At 33.7% G+C, this 15,019-nt stretch overlaps 2 protein-coding genes across 7 annotated transcripts; one reads left to right on the top strand and one right to left on the bottom strand.

Annotated features, from left to right (window-relative positions):
• The first annotated feature begins 1,039 nt into the window (after window positions 1-1,039).
• LOC130933382 (uncharacterized) lies at window positions 1,040-5,396 on the top strand. Of its 4 annotated transcripts, none has more exons than XM_057862982.1 (2): window positions 1,040-1,116; window positions 1,509-3,644. In XM_057862982.1, the coding sequence occupies exon 2, from the start codon at window positions 1,833-1,835 to the stop codon at window positions 2,742-2,744; it is 912 nt and encodes a 303-aa protein (XP_057718965.1). In that variant the 5' UTR covers window positions 1,040-1,116; window positions 1,509-1,832; the 3' UTR covers window positions 2,745-3,644. The 4 variants fall into 4 exon arrangements, 2 of the variants coding, with proteins under 2 accessions (XP_057718965.1, XP_057718966.1); XM_057862983.1 differs by lacking the exon at window positions 1,040-1,116 and adding an exon at window positions 1,155-1,228; XR_009067697.1 differs by lacking the exon at window positions 1,040-1,116 and adding an exon at window positions 4,435-5,396 and having other exon boundaries at window positions 1,392-2,840.
• A 4,023-nt stretch (window positions 5,397-9,419) lies between these two features.
• LOC130936240 (probable LRR receptor-like serine/threonine-protein kinase At2g16250) lies at window positions 9,420-14,236 on the bottom strand. 3 transcript variants are annotated; one of them, XM_057866281.1, is made up of 7 exons: window positions 13,984-14,236; window positions 13,477-13,524; window positions 13,100-13,301; window positions 11,170-13,016; window positions 10,862-10,987; window positions 10,627-10,649; window positions 9,420-10,448 (listed from the first exon to the last, which is right to left on the bottom strand). In XM_057866281.1, exons 4-7 carry the CDS (start codon window positions 12,993-12,995, stop codon window positions 9,847-9,849), a joined length of 2,577 nt encoding a protein of 858 aa, XP_057722264.1. In that variant the 5' UTR covers window positions 12,996-13,016; window positions 13,100-13,301; window positions 13,477-13,524; window positions 13,984-14,236; the 3' UTR covers window positions 9,420-9,846. The 3 variants fall into 3 exon arrangements, with proteins under 3 accessions (XP_057722264.1, XP_057722265.1, XP_057722263.1); XM_057866282.1 differs by having other exon boundaries at window positions 13,955-14,226; XM_057866280.1 differs by having other exon boundaries at window positions 13,777-14,226.
• Window positions 14,237-15,019: the final 783 nt, after the last annotated feature.

A 15,019-nucleotide genomic window follows, 5' to 3' on the forward strand; every position in this document is an offset into this window, starting at 1 on the left:
TGTAAAACAATGCACGTTTGTGCTTAACTTTAAAGAAATGCTAAGAGATTAATATTTTGAGCTGATATTTTTTATATTATTAAAATTTTATAATGAAATTAATACTTAATGTTTAAAGTGTAAGCCAAATAGTCACCAAAAAAAAGTGTAAGCTAAATATTAAAAAAATAATAAATTTTATTGGTTATGTATCATTACTTTTTTCAATTAGAATACATATAAGATAATTAGTTCCTCTTTTATATAACAACAAATCCATATAATTTTTTTGTTTTAATAATTTAATTAAAATATAATTTAAAAATTATTAACTAAAATTATTAATTGTAAAGATAATATATTAACTATTATTAACAAGTTAACCATTCTAAATTTTATATATTAATTTTTTATAATCAAATTAAACTATCATTATGATCATATTTTTAGCTCAATATATATATAAAATTATTTCGAACCGTTTTTTGCTCACTTTTCAATTTGAATATGGAAGTAAGAGTGGTGTTGAACTCGAATACGAAGAATACAGGTGCTTCACGGCCATGTGGTGTTAATGGAACAACTCAGAAAGTCCGAGTTCCTTTAGATATTCTATTTCATGAAAAGAATTGACAACAACAAACAACTCGAAAGGTCCGTTTTCTAGCTTCTGAAATTTATATTTGTCCAACCACAAGTCGGACCATACGATTTCTTAAGTAAAATTTTAAAATCAAACAACTCGCATGGTCCGATTTATGTACTCTAAGTTTTTTTCAATTTTTTAACACAAATCGGACCCTCCGATTTATGTACTCTGAATTTTTTTCCACTTTTTAAACATAAAACGAATGATCCGATTTATGTACTCCTACAATTTTAAAAAATACCAAAAATTACCATTACTTCCATATTAAAATTTTTTAGCCGTTTTTTGCTAGTATGACATAAAACTACTTATTTCCTAGCCCTCGTGCCAGCGTATTAAACTAAACGGCACCGTCTAGAATTCCTCACAATTTCACATTCACTCTCAACTCTCAAGTCAAAAAATATCCACGGTTCGTCGTTGCTCACAACCCAGCAAGAAAGCTTCGGGGGAGACGACGGAGGCTGATTCCAAAGCAAGATCATACGGTGGGTATCGTGTGTCTTCTCCGGCAACGCTAGGTTCTTATTTCGCAAATAAGATAGGAAATAAGGCAGCATTGTCGGCGCTACTGAAGGTGTTGGAGATGATATTAAGCTGGTATCTAATGGCTTACAAAAGCAAGCTGTAACTGATTATGGCTGAGTAACCATAGTTAATTTATTTACCATATTGAGTTAGGTTTTAGTAAAGTTAATTTTCTAATAACTATAAATATTATAGTGGATAACAATATGTACTCCCCTGGTACTCAGTCGTTGGTTTTCAATTTTAGGTTTTGTATTTGTTCATATGACAAATCTACTGAGTCTTCTTCTTCCGCCCAATATTATTTTCTTCACCAAAATCAGATCTAGACCACGATTTCTTCATGGTGCAGTGAGCGTGGAAGATCGTGAAAGAGGTGAAGTTTTAGCCACAAATACAGTATTGAGTTAGCATCAATGGCCGACACTCCTTACAACCTAATGTCTGGGGAAATCACGGGTCACATGAGAACCAGGAGCTTTCAGCTGGTGAGCTTCGAAATCTAGCTCGCATTCTAAGCCAACTCTCGAGTTTGCAGCCACAGAGCGCGAAATCGAGTACCAATTTACTTGTGGATCCAGCAAGTGTTTACTTCCTACATCCATGTGAGAATCCTGGAGTTTCTATTGTCCCAATTGTGCTGAATGCTAAGAACTACAATTCCTGGTCAAGAGCTATGAAATTAGCGCTGAAATCAAAGAATAAGATAGGTTTTGTTGATGAAACCATTGTGAAACCAGATAAAAATGATCCTGCATATGTAGCATGGGATAAATGTAATACTTATGTTGTTTCTTGGTTAAATCTATCATTGAGTGCTGAGATTGCACAGAGTGTTGTTTGGAATGAAACTGCTGTAGATTTATGGCTTGATTTGAAGCACAGGTATTATCATGGAGACAGATACAGGGTTGCTGAATTAGAAGAAGAGTTGTATGCTATGAAACAAGGGAATCTAAGCATAACAAATTATTTCACCAAGTTGAAGGCTATTTGGGAAGACATTGACAGTTTCAAACCAGTTCCACAATGCAAGGAATGCTCTGAAAAATGTGACTGTGGCTTAAGAACTATGAGAGATTATCGAGATGAAACTTATGCAGTGAGATTTTTAAGAGGATTGAATGAGCAGTATGGGACTGTGAGATCCCAAATCATGCTGATGAAGCCTCTTCCAGACATCAATGAAATTTTTCTCTACTTATTCAGCAAGAGAGACAGTTTAATGGATCAGATTTGGAGACTCAAAACTTTACAGCTTTGGCCAATTCAATTCATAATTTCAACAATAATTCAAGCAGTGTTTCCAGAGGAAGAGGACGAGGAATCCGTGGAGGTAGAGGTGGAAGAGGAGGAAGAAATTCAGCACCTAAGACCTGTTCTTATTGTCACAAGGCAGGGCATCTTGTGGATACTTGTTACCACAAACATGGATTTCCACCTCATCTACAGAGGCAGAAATGGCCACGAGAGACTAGCAATGGAGCTATGGCCAATAATATTGTTGCTGGAATTGAAGGGAGCAGTACCAACAATGTCAAGCAGGACAAGGAAGCTGATGGTCAATCCCAATTCAATCAGAGTTTGAGAGATGCACTGCTTACCTTTCTTCGGCAGGAGTGTGCACGGTCTTCTCAAGGAACAAGTGTGAGAGATGTCGATCAATCAAATGCAGGAAATTGAGGTATACCTTTAGAGACTTATACACTTTGCATGAGCTCTCATATTGCACGATTATTGTCAGTAAAAACTTTTTTTTCAAATTCTTGGGTGCTTGATACAGGAGCTACTGATCATGTATCACACTCATTGCATTTTTTTACAAATTTTAGACATATTAGGCCGATTCTAGTAAAATTACCAGATGAAACACACACAACTGCAACTATAAGTGGAACTGTGGTATTTTCAGCTACATTCTATCTCACGGATGTGCTGTACATACCAAGTTTCAACTTCAATCTTTTATCTATTTCCAAACTTACAAAAGGCTTGCATTGTGAATGTGTTTTTACTGACAAACTTTGTGAGATACAGAATCGGACCTCTTTGAAGATGATTGGCACAGCTAGAGCAAAGCATGGATTATACATGATGGATTTTCCCGCATTAGAGTTAGCACACAGGGACAACATGGAAAATACAACATACAATAGGAGTACTAGGATTCTAGATCCGCAAAATCATAGTGACAAGATTTTACTTTCTTCTAATCTTAGGACAGCAAATTCGGTTACACAAACTTCATGTTTTTCTGTTGAGAATTTATGGCATTTTAGATTGGGTCATGTACCACAAAACAAATTTGATATTATCAAACAAATATATCCTTATGTGCAATTTCCTATATCTACTTGCTCTAAACCATGTGATTTTTGCCATTATGCCAAGCAAAAACGGTTACCATATACCCTTAGTGAAACAACAAGTTTAAACAGTTTTGATTTAATACATATTGATATCTAGGGGCCAATGTCACTTATTTCTCTACAAGGTTATAAATATTTTTTAACTATAGTAGATGATAAAACCAGATTTGTATGGATTTATTTCATGAAATTAAAGTCAGAGGCCAGCAGTTTGGTTCAGAATTTTGTTGCCTATGTGAAAACTCAATTTAATTCTCAAGTAAAGATTATTCGAACTGACAATGGTCTTGAGTTTAAACTTGATATTTTTTATAATTCACAGGGTATAATGCATCAAACATCATGTGTTGAGACACCTCAACAAAATGGTATTGTTGAGCGGAAACACCAACATATTCTTAACATTGCAAGAGCATTAATGTTTCAATCATCCTTGCCAAAAAATTTTTGGAATTTTGCTATTGGTTTAGCTGTTCATTTAATTAATAGACTTTCGACTCCAGTTTTAAAAAATAAAACCCCTTATGCTACCTTATTTGGCAAGGATGCAGACATTAGTAACCTTAAAGTGTTTGGATGCTTGGCTTTTGCTTCAACGTTAATTCATGGACGAAAAAAATTTGATAAACGAGCAAGAAAGAGTATTTTTCTTGGTTACCCACCTGGCACAAAAGGATATATTTTGTTTGATATTCACACTAGAGAACTATTTTTGTCTCGAAATGTGGAGTTTTATGAACATTATTTTCCTTATAAATCCTTTCATGATGATATGACCAAAAATTTTATAAGTGCTTCTTCTCTACCTATTGCTGATTTTAATTTTAATGAATTTGATCTTTTCACTTATGATTCTTTAGATGTATTTCATCCATCTCATATAAATATTGATTCTTTTCATGATCCTAGGGACCCTACCTCACTTACTGATTCACATGTAGTTTCTCCTAGTCCACCAAATAATGCATCATCTAATTCTCATTCAAATGATAACATGCATCATCAGGATCTTAGAAGATCAACTCGTATACATAAACCACCTTCTTATCTTCAAGATTATCATTGTATGTTACTTAGAACAGGAAGCTCTAGTAACCAATCATGTTCCAAGCGGTACGGTCTATCTCACATGGTGGATTATGGGAAGCTATCCCCTACCCATAGAGCCTTTTTCCTAGCAATAACCACAACAGTTGAACCGAAGACTTATGAACAAGCTGTGCTGCACGAATGCTGGAGAAATGCAATTAGTGCGGAATTGCTTGCTCTTGAGAAGAATAAAACTTGGTCTATCACTTCTTTGCCTCTTGGAAAGCGCCTCATTGGATGCAAGTGGGTTTTTAAAGTGAAGTTTCACCCAGATGGTAGTGTTGAACGCCACAAAACACGTCTTGTGGCTCAAGGTTTTCGTCAAAGAGTTGGCTATGATTACTTTGATACATTCAGTCCGGTTGTAAAAATCACTACTTTGTGACTTATTCTTACTCTTGCTGCGGTACATAATTGGAAACTTCACCAATTAGACGTTAATACAGCATTTTTGCATGGTGAGTTGCAAGAAGAGGTTTATATAAAACTCCCCCAAGGTCTCGATGTTTCAAATAGTGCTGTTTGTAAGTTGAATCGTTCTTTATATGGCTTGAAACAGGCAAGCCGTCAATGGAATTTAAGATTAAGTGGTTTTCTTCAGCAACATGGCTTTATCAAGTCTCCTCATGATCACTCTTTGTTCACCAAGCACACTAACCTCGGCTTGGCTATTATTATTGTTTATGTTGATGATCTTGTTTTATCTGGAGATAATTTATTTGAAATTGAAGCTATTAAAAGGGCTCTTGATGCTGAATTTAGTATTAAGGACTTAGGCCGGTTGAAATTTTTTCTTGGAATAGAAGTTGCCCGTAGTTCTGAAGGGATTGCTTTGTATCAACGTAAGTATACTCTTGATTTGCTTGAGGAATATGGTATGTTAGAAGCTAAACCTGCTTCAGTTCCTATGCTGTATAATGGAAAACTTTCTAAGGAGAGTGGCACAAGATTACAAGATCCATTACAATATAGAAGACTACTCGGACGACTGTTATATCTCACCAATACTCGTCCAGACATTGCTTTTGCAGTTGGGAAGCTCAGCCAATTTTTGGATTGTGCAATTGATAACCATTACAAGGCAGCACTACATGTTCTTCGATACATCAAGAAATCTCCTTCTAAGGGTCTTTTCTTCTCTTCAAATAATGATCTCAAATTGACTGGTTATGTTGATTCAGATTGGGCAACTTGTTCCAATACCCGTCGATCAATAACTGGGTATTGTTTTTTCTTAGGTTCTTCATTAGTGTCTTGGAAGAGTAAGAAGCAAACAACTGTAGCATGTTCTTCTTCAGAAGCTGAATATCGTGCCATGGCACAAGCAACTCGGGAAGGTCAATGGCTTCTTTATCTTCTTAATGACTGCCATGTATCTCATCCTCACCCAATCAATCTCTATTGTGACAATCAATCTGCGCTGTACATTGCAGCTAATCCGGTTTTTCACGAAAGAACCAAGCATATTGAAGTAGATTGTCACATTGTTCGTGAAAAGTCTCAAACATGAGTGCTGAAATTGCTACCTATTAAATCAGCTCATCAAACGGCTGATTTACTTACTAAAACGTTATCACCGGGTGTCTTCGAATCTTTACTTTTTAAGTTGGGCATGCTTGACTTACACACCCCACTTGAGGGAGGATATTATGATGATAACAGGATAAATGTTTCAACAAGCCTTAATTCAAGGGAGGATGATAATAATGTTGCTGAACTTGCAACTAATTCAATCAGTTTCAACTTGAGGGAGGATGTTGGAGATGATATTAAGCTGGTATCTAATGGCTTACAAAAGCAAGCTGTAACTGATTATGGCTGAATAACCATAGTTAATTTATTTACCATATTGAGTTAGGTTTTAGTAAAGTTAATTTTCTAATAACTATAAATAGTGGATAACAATATGTACTCCCTGTTACTCAATCGTTGGTTTTCAATTTTAGGTTTTGTATTTGTTTATATGACAAATCTACTAAGTCTTCTTCTTCCACCCCAATATTATTTTCTTCACCAAAATCAGATCTAGACCACGATTTCTTCAGAAGGTATGAAATTTTTTTTCGTAACCTATATCCTATAATTGATTGCAAGAGAGAATGAGATTCTTCTAGTTGTATTTTGTGGTTTATGGTTTAGCATTATTTTAAGAATTTGGTTAGGGTTCAAGAACTGTCATCAGTGGAGGTAAACATGAATTAATCTATGGGTGTATTGTATAATGTCTCCATCAATTAGTTGCTTGAGTTTAGGTTAGTCCATTTTGGTTTTGAGGCTTCCATTTTTTTAATCTGTGATGAATCTTGTTCCCCTTTTCTTTCTAATAATGTAAATCTTGTTATTTATTGCATCTTGTGTTGTCTGTTGATTAAGCATGCAAAATGAATGCTGTGTCTTGATATGTGATTTTGTTTAGCAAATTTCTAATAGAGAAAGTAAAAGCACTGAGAATTATGTTTGAGAATAGAATTTACATTTTTTTACAAAGATTTTTTTTTCTTAAGGAAAAGGTTCAATTCAAAATGCAAAATGCAAGGGTGGAAATGCTGGTTATCATAGATCATGACGCATATACTGCTCGGGACATGGTCCGCCCACATCTAACTGGCCCATGTAAGATTTATTATGTCGGAACAACGCGGACTCGACCAAGAAGATATATATGGTGGCAGAGATCTGGAATGCAAATGACGAGCTGTTTTTAACGCCACATGTCAATTATCCAATATTGTTTCATGCCATATTGAGGCATGAGCTCCACTTCTGCCCGCGTGTCCCTCCAGCCGCCAACACAATCATGATGGTGATTCGGATGTGGGAGTAGTGGGGTGATCCAGGCTTCCGGAACTGAGAGTTCAAGTTCGGATGAAGGTTTGGAGCTGTATTTAGTTTTGGCACACTGATATACCAAAGTTTCAATCCAGAAGCTATCACACAGTGCATGTTAGATGAAGTTTTAATGAGTTTTAAGTTTTGTACCTTCAATTTTTCTTGAACTGCGTCACACAATTCTGGTAGTCGTTGTGTACCTTCAATTTTTCTTGAACTGTGTTACAAAATTCTGGTAGTTTCAATTTTTCTTGAACTGTGTTACAAAATTCTGGTAGTTATATCATCATAGGTGAAGAATTTAGATATATATGATGTGAAACTCTGAATTAGATCCCTCAATAATAATCGAGTATATGTGCAAGTATATTATAGGTGCCGGTGTATGTTCACAAATTAAATTTTCATATTAGAAGATACTACTCTTTCTTTTTAACACATTTACTTAATTTAAAATTTGGAAATATTTATTCATTTTTAATATTAACTAAAATAACATTGTTTGTTGTATGGGAGACAAATTTCCGGTAGGTATATTTTTTTTAGTAGAAAATCTTTTTAATTTGTGCTTATTATATTGCTGAATGAGCCAATGAGGCTCTTCATTGGAAATTAAACTTATTGGTTTTCTTATTCATCATCGTCCCACTGTATACACATACTGACATACATATATACAGAAATAAATTGTTTTATATGCATTTACATTTATTTTAGTATGAAAAACTTGCTTAGCTTCCAGGAACAGCTAGCTGCAAATATGAATAAAAACATGTGAAACAATTATAAAAAAAGAATATTTATCACACTAATATTTAATTTGCTTTGATCTATTTACTAGTGATGCTTGTGATGACGGCTTGTATAGATGAAGAATATATATATAATTGAATTATTTGGTGGTGTTGTCAAGCTCAAGCATATATTGGAGTCACTAGTTACATAAATAAGTTCTTTTGAAAAAAGAGCTTAAAGCATAAGAACTTTTATTAATAGCAGCTTATAAATAAGTTATTTTGTATTTGGATTTTTAGTTATAAAAGGACTTATTTTAAAGTTGTAGCGTTTGAATAAATAACTCAAAAATAATTTTTTTTTACAGAAGAGAATGAATATTAAAATAACTATGATAACAAATACTTTCTAATATTGAATGTTGATTTTACATAACCTAATAATTTATATTATGTATGATATGGTAGGTGAAAATAAAAAATAAATATAAAATGTGTGTCAATGTATATTTTGTTGCTGCTTTTTATTTTTTTTACTCCTATTAAAACTCCCTTCTCTTTTATTGAGGTCAAGAACTTGCTATAATTAACTATAAAAATAATAGCAAGCTATAAAATCACATGTGAAAAAATAAAATTAAAACTAAAATTTCATACCATAGTTAAATACAAATTTAATAATAAAAAATAGAGTGATAAAATGATAAAAAAATATTTAGAAGGAATATATGCAGTAAATTGTTCAGATACAATATTGTCTGAAAATGGTGGTGGAGGATCAAATACTTCCAGCAGATGAATCATTACATAAAAAAGGGAAATTTGGAACATTGTGTGAGAATGATGGTGAAATGATGGTGAAAAGCTAGTGCTTCTAGCAGACCTTGCGTGGAAGTTACTGATTAGTCAGTGCTTTCAACTGTAAGAAAACAAAAACATCAACTTTGGTGGTTTTTTTTTTTTTGGTCAATGGAAGTCTTTTACTCCAAGTATTAGATATTTTTTTTGGGTGTTTACATCTGTTGTAAATTTTCTTCTCTTTTAAATAAATGAATAAAAATAAAATAAAAAATATTGTTGGGTTTGTGTCATTGTGTGAATGTTTTACTCTCTATAAAAAATATAATGATATTTTTAATTATTAATGTAATTTTATATAAGATTAAAAATACTATCTTTTATTGTTATATATATTTACTGTGAGATAAATAATATTAATGTTTTAAAGAAGAAGAATGTATCTTTATTGTGATATAAATTCACAGGGAAAAATAGGGCATATGCCACAATGCTTAAGAGGATTTAATTTACAATAATACACTTAGCTAAATAAAGTTTGAGCAAATATTCTTCACACTTCTAAATTCTAATTCCTCACAAAATTGTAACACCCCGTTTATCATTTTACAATGCCTCACACATTCATTGACCTACAAGGAGGGGTGTGGTACAAATAAGCAATTGCTAGTGCACATAATTTAGCACCACCATGTTGTTTGATTGCTTCAGCATGGGGGTGATGACAATGTGTCAAACATACCAAAAGTCCAAAAGGATCCAACTTTGTTCTGTACAAATAACATTACTCTTGGTAATGTAGCACAAGCAATTGCTATGGTACAAACTCATACAATTAAAGAATAGGCAAATTCATCACTTCCTTTTTGCCTCATCTTCCCCCACCAATCTCCACATCTTGTGTTTCCAATGGTTCAGGGAAAACTTCATTGGATTTGGATGATCTTTTATTGGAAGACGAGTGATCCATTATTACACCACTTCCTTGGGAACTTACTTTCCCTGATTGTTTAGTCCCACTTGAACTATCTTTGTTTGTTGCAGTGGCACTATCTGATGAGCTCTGTCTCCAGCTACCAAACAATCCAGTGCTCCAAGACTTCCTAGACGAAGTTGTTCGCAACTTCACCGAGCTTGCGCTTTCTTCTCTTACAACCTTCAACGGATTTTCCAGCGCCCTGAGGACGTGTCTCATAGGAGGACGTTTCGAAGGCCTAGGATTCAGGCATGATCTTGCCACGATTGCTATAGCCCATACTTCTTCAAGTAGATCCTCATTTACTAACAAAGAAGGGTCAACAATCTTATTTATCCTTTCTTTATCATCTATGCTAATGTAAGGCAAGGTCTGCTCCAACCACTCTCTTGAGGTGGCATCGTCGGATTTACTGACCTCGGTATCTCCAGTAATAAGCTCGAGCAAAATCTTACCAAAACCATATACATCACCTGCCCAAGTTACTGATGATGTGCCTGATCATTGCCAAAGTAATATGAAATGCATATTAGTTTTCTTGAAAAAATTTCATGCCAATGTAGGTAGTAGCAGGATCACTAAAAGTTGTTCAATGGGACTACTGTGCTGCATTTAAATCTCTTCCATCAACACTTGGATGAAAACTAACTAGAAAGGGTAAACAAGTTTACTTACCAAAATTTGGTTGATTAGAAGATCTGCAAAATTACAAAGATGAAAATACTGGTTACAACTTTGAGTGAACATAAAAATGTAAGAGTAAACTTAAATATCAGCATCCATTCAAACTAAATGCTAAGATTCAATATATTTATAAATCATGACGGTACCTCTTCAGGTTTAATATTCAATTATTGTAATAGATTCAGCTGTTTTTATGTCTTTGTCTGTTAAAGAATTCGAAACTTACGATGGCTTGCTGAACAGCCTGTTCATGACACCAGGATGGACATCTCCTTGGGTGGTAACCTCACTCAAACTTCCAAGTCGCACCTCAAATTTATCATCAAGAAGTATGCTGCTAGCTTGAACATCTCTTCACAAAATCAAAAGTAAATTTCAGTAATTTGCAAGGCACCATGATGTAACAAAAAATTGAAAATGCAGCATATATTGACACTTTGACAGCATATCATAAACTCAATCACATTTTGCCAATAGATTCATTTCCTTCATGATGAAATAACAATAAAGAGTCTAGATTATATTTGGTGTTACCTGTGAGCGAGGGGAGGACTGCTATCGTGTAGATAAGCAAGGCCTTCGGCAGCTCCTGTAGCGATTTTCAATCTTGTGATCCAATCAAGGGACTTCGATTTACCATCTGCATCAGTGACTCTCTGCAAAGAACTTGCCAAATCTCCATTTGGCATATACTTGTAAACTATACATTTCTCATTGTCATTCTCCAAGCAATGTCCCAAGATTGGGATCAATCTTGCATGTGAAACCTTGCTTAATAATTCCAACTCCACAACATATGATTCTCTCTTGAACAAACTCAAATCTACCTTTTTGATGACGACAGTAGCTCCGTTTTCCATTACTCCCCAGAAGAGGTCTCCAGAATGACCATGCTTGATGATATTTGCTTCAGCAAAATTACCAGTCAACTTGAGAATTTGCTCATAAGTAAATGATTCCCCGACAGCAATGTCGAATGCAAGGTCTTTAGGCGGCATAGGACTCTCCCCTACTGGAACAGGCCCTCCACTTTCGATTCCCCTTTGATCTTCCAAGCTTTTATGATTGCCACATAGTTTTAAGAACAGTACGAGGACCAATGCCAGAAGCAAAATAAAGCCAAGTCCACCAAATACACCTACCAGTATGAATATCAGTTTCTTTCTGGAAGATTTTTCCATTGTCGAATTTGATGGAAAGGGTAAATTTCTCTTCTCATAAAACACTCTACAAACACTAACATCCCTCTGATTTGGAACATCCTCCAAGCAATTCCTAGCTAAACTAACATTACTAAGACTAACACCTTGCACCTCGCCTTCCAAATAATTACCGGACAGATCAATCATTCTAAACTTCTTAGCCGAAATATTTAGAGTTCCAAAGAATAAGTTGTTTGAGAGATTGAATGTGGCATCAGTAGAACTAGTATTTGAACCGAAAAAATTCGGTAGAGGACCGGTAAGGTTGTTGTTGGACACATCAACGAAACGCAAGCTCGGTAATGACCACAAAGTATCAGGAAGATCACCATCAATAAAGTTACCACTCAAATTGAGAACTCGAAGTTTCGAAAGGCGAGAAAACAAGACACTAGGCACATTACCAGTTAGTGCATTGTTGGAAAGGTCCAAAGTTTCAAGCCCTGAAAGGTTACTAAGTTGGTTCGGAACATTCCCAGATAAGTAATTGGAAGAAAGATTAAGACGTGTGAGGTTACCAAGTGAAAACAATGAATCAGGAATAGACCCAGAAAGTTCATTTCCTGAGAGATCAAGCACAGATAAATTAGACAACATTCCCAAACCTGAAGGCATTCTACCAGTTAAGCTATTCCCAGAAAGTAACACAGACTTCAACAAAATCAAACCACCAATTGACTCAGGAATAGAGCCAGTTATTGAGCAAGAACTTAAATCAAGCACCTGGAGTGCACCAAGGTAGTTGTTATTACTTTTGTCACCAAACCACTCAGGAATAGAACCATTAAGCACAAAACCTGAAGCATTGAAGGAAGCTAAACGGGTAAAATTGGCAAGTGCATCAACTGAGAAACTTGGGTGAAGACTAGCTTTATGTGTTCTTCTGAAACCGGAAATGTTGATTCCGATAACTGAACCCTTTTGGCAATGAATCCCGGTCCAGTTCCGGCACGGTTCGGTTTTTCTTGGCCAGTTTTTTGCTCTTATACCCAATGAAGATCGAAGTTGAAGCAACGAATACCATTCGGTTCTTGAACTCAACTTTTCAGTGCTTGAACTCAAAGCAGAACTGAACTCAACGAAGAAGAACAGGTTCATAACGGTAAAAACAACTGTAGCTGACAAAACAGAGGAAATCTTTAACTTCTTCACCTTCATGTTGTTCTTTGCTCTGTTTCTCTGCAATTTGAACCAAACTTTAGTTAAATTCGGAAACTTTTTTAATGTAAGAGGGGGAAAAATTTTTTTTTTTAACTTTTCACCTTCAATTCGAAGCTCTAAAGGTTCTGCAATTGGTGCTGTTCTTCATGTTATGTTTCTCTGTTTTTTTCTCTGTTTCTCCGAAGCTTCATGTGTATGCATGAGTTTAACTGTTTTAGTTGATTTAGAAAAATTGGAATTTGACACAAAAATTGGATTTTGTGTGTTTGGCTCCAATCAAAATCTCTGCTACTGATTCTGCACCTGAACCAATACAGAAAAAGAATCCATTCATGTTAGTAATTTACATGAATGCCTCATTTTTATTTTATTTTTTGGATTTTCTATTTGTGAAGTTTCATGATGATGCTGAATATGTTACATGAAGAAAATTAAAGTTTTTGAGAGAAATTTTTAATGTTGTTGAATTTTGTGTTACCTCCAATTACAAGCTCTGGTGATTCTGCTCTGTTCTGTCTTGTAATCTCTGAACCAATCCACAAAAGAATCCATTAATGCAATCATAAAAAAATAAATAAATAAATAAACAGCATTCAAAAATTGCAACTCTTCCAAGCACACTTTGTTGAATGTTCCACTAAAAAACCAAAAATAGCCAACTTTTATTTATTTATTTGTTTTGTGACAATAAAGTTTCTCACTTTTGCTTATTGACACAATATAGTATATCCAAAAGTTTGAACTCAAAATCTTTGGTTAAGTGAAGAAAACTGCATACCCAAGATTTGAAGATTGTTGTATAGTCTAGTGGTGTTGAATAGTTGAAAGAAAGAAAAGATTTTGGAAAGTGGGGTTGTGAGGAAAGGAAACATTAAATGGAGGTATCTGCCAGTTTAGGAGTGGAAGTGAATAGTGAATAGTGAAGAGAGAGTAATGGATAGGATTTGAAGCATTACATTAATTGTGGAACCGCTGGGAAGAATACCTGTTTGAGGAAAGAGTCTTAGTCACTATCACCGGAGTTATTTAATGAGCTTCTGGGAATTGGGAGGTGCTGATGAACAACAAGTTGTTATGGTGGTTATGGTGCCATTCTAATGCCTATATCTATATCTATATCTATATCTATATCTATATCTATGTATGTGTCTTTGTGTGTGGGGTTTCCAATAATTGATGTTAGGTTTCTCTACAGTTTGTAATAGGCAATCAAACTCAAAAACAAATATCATAGCAAATCAACAATACTGTTTTTACTTTTTCCTATATATATTCATTTTCATCTTATAAATCAATTTTGTTAAGTGAGTACGAACAACGAAAATAATAGGTAACATTTTAAATCCACTAACTATTTAATTAAAGAATAATATTTAATTAAATTAAAATTTGATTTTTAAAATTAAAAATAATTTTTTTTAATCTATTATTTAAATTGTTCAAAAAAAATATTGTTATCATGTATAAATAATACGAAAAATAGTAGAGAACTAATAGTAATATCAATCAATTTCAGCTAATATAATAATAAATTATAAAATAAATCAAGTATAAAATTCATTAAAAATGAGTTTTTTGTTAAGTCCGGATATTTATTTTCTTATATTTAATGTTAGCTACATTGTTAATTGTGCAATGTTAATTCCCATAACTTTCTCAAATAATATATACGCGGATTATTTTAGTTTTTATATGAATTTTGCAATAAAAATAATAAAATAATGAGATTGATTACATGCATAAATTAATAATATCACTTATATTTAAATTTTTTGTTCTTACAAGTTTTAGTTATGAGAAATATTCGAGAATAATAAAAATTTATTATTTTTTATTATTAATTAATTAGTTATTAATGTTTAAAAATATAAAATAAAATATATTATTAAATTATTAGACTCATAAAATTAGATTAAAAATTTTGGTTAATGACTAAGTGATAATAAAAAAATAAATTATGATGTTTCTTAACATTTTTCTTTAGTTATAGTTATAATAAATAGAAAATAGAAACAATAGCA

This window comes from Arachis stenosperma, chromosome 6, assembly GCF_014773155.1.
Source record: "Arachis stenosperma cultivar V10309 chromosome 6, arast.V10309.gnm1.PFL2, whole genome shotgun sequence".
In the NCBI taxonomy this organism is placed as follows: domain Eukaryota; kingdom Viridiplantae; phylum Streptophyta; class Magnoliopsida; order Fabales; family Fabaceae; genus Arachis; species Arachis stenosperma.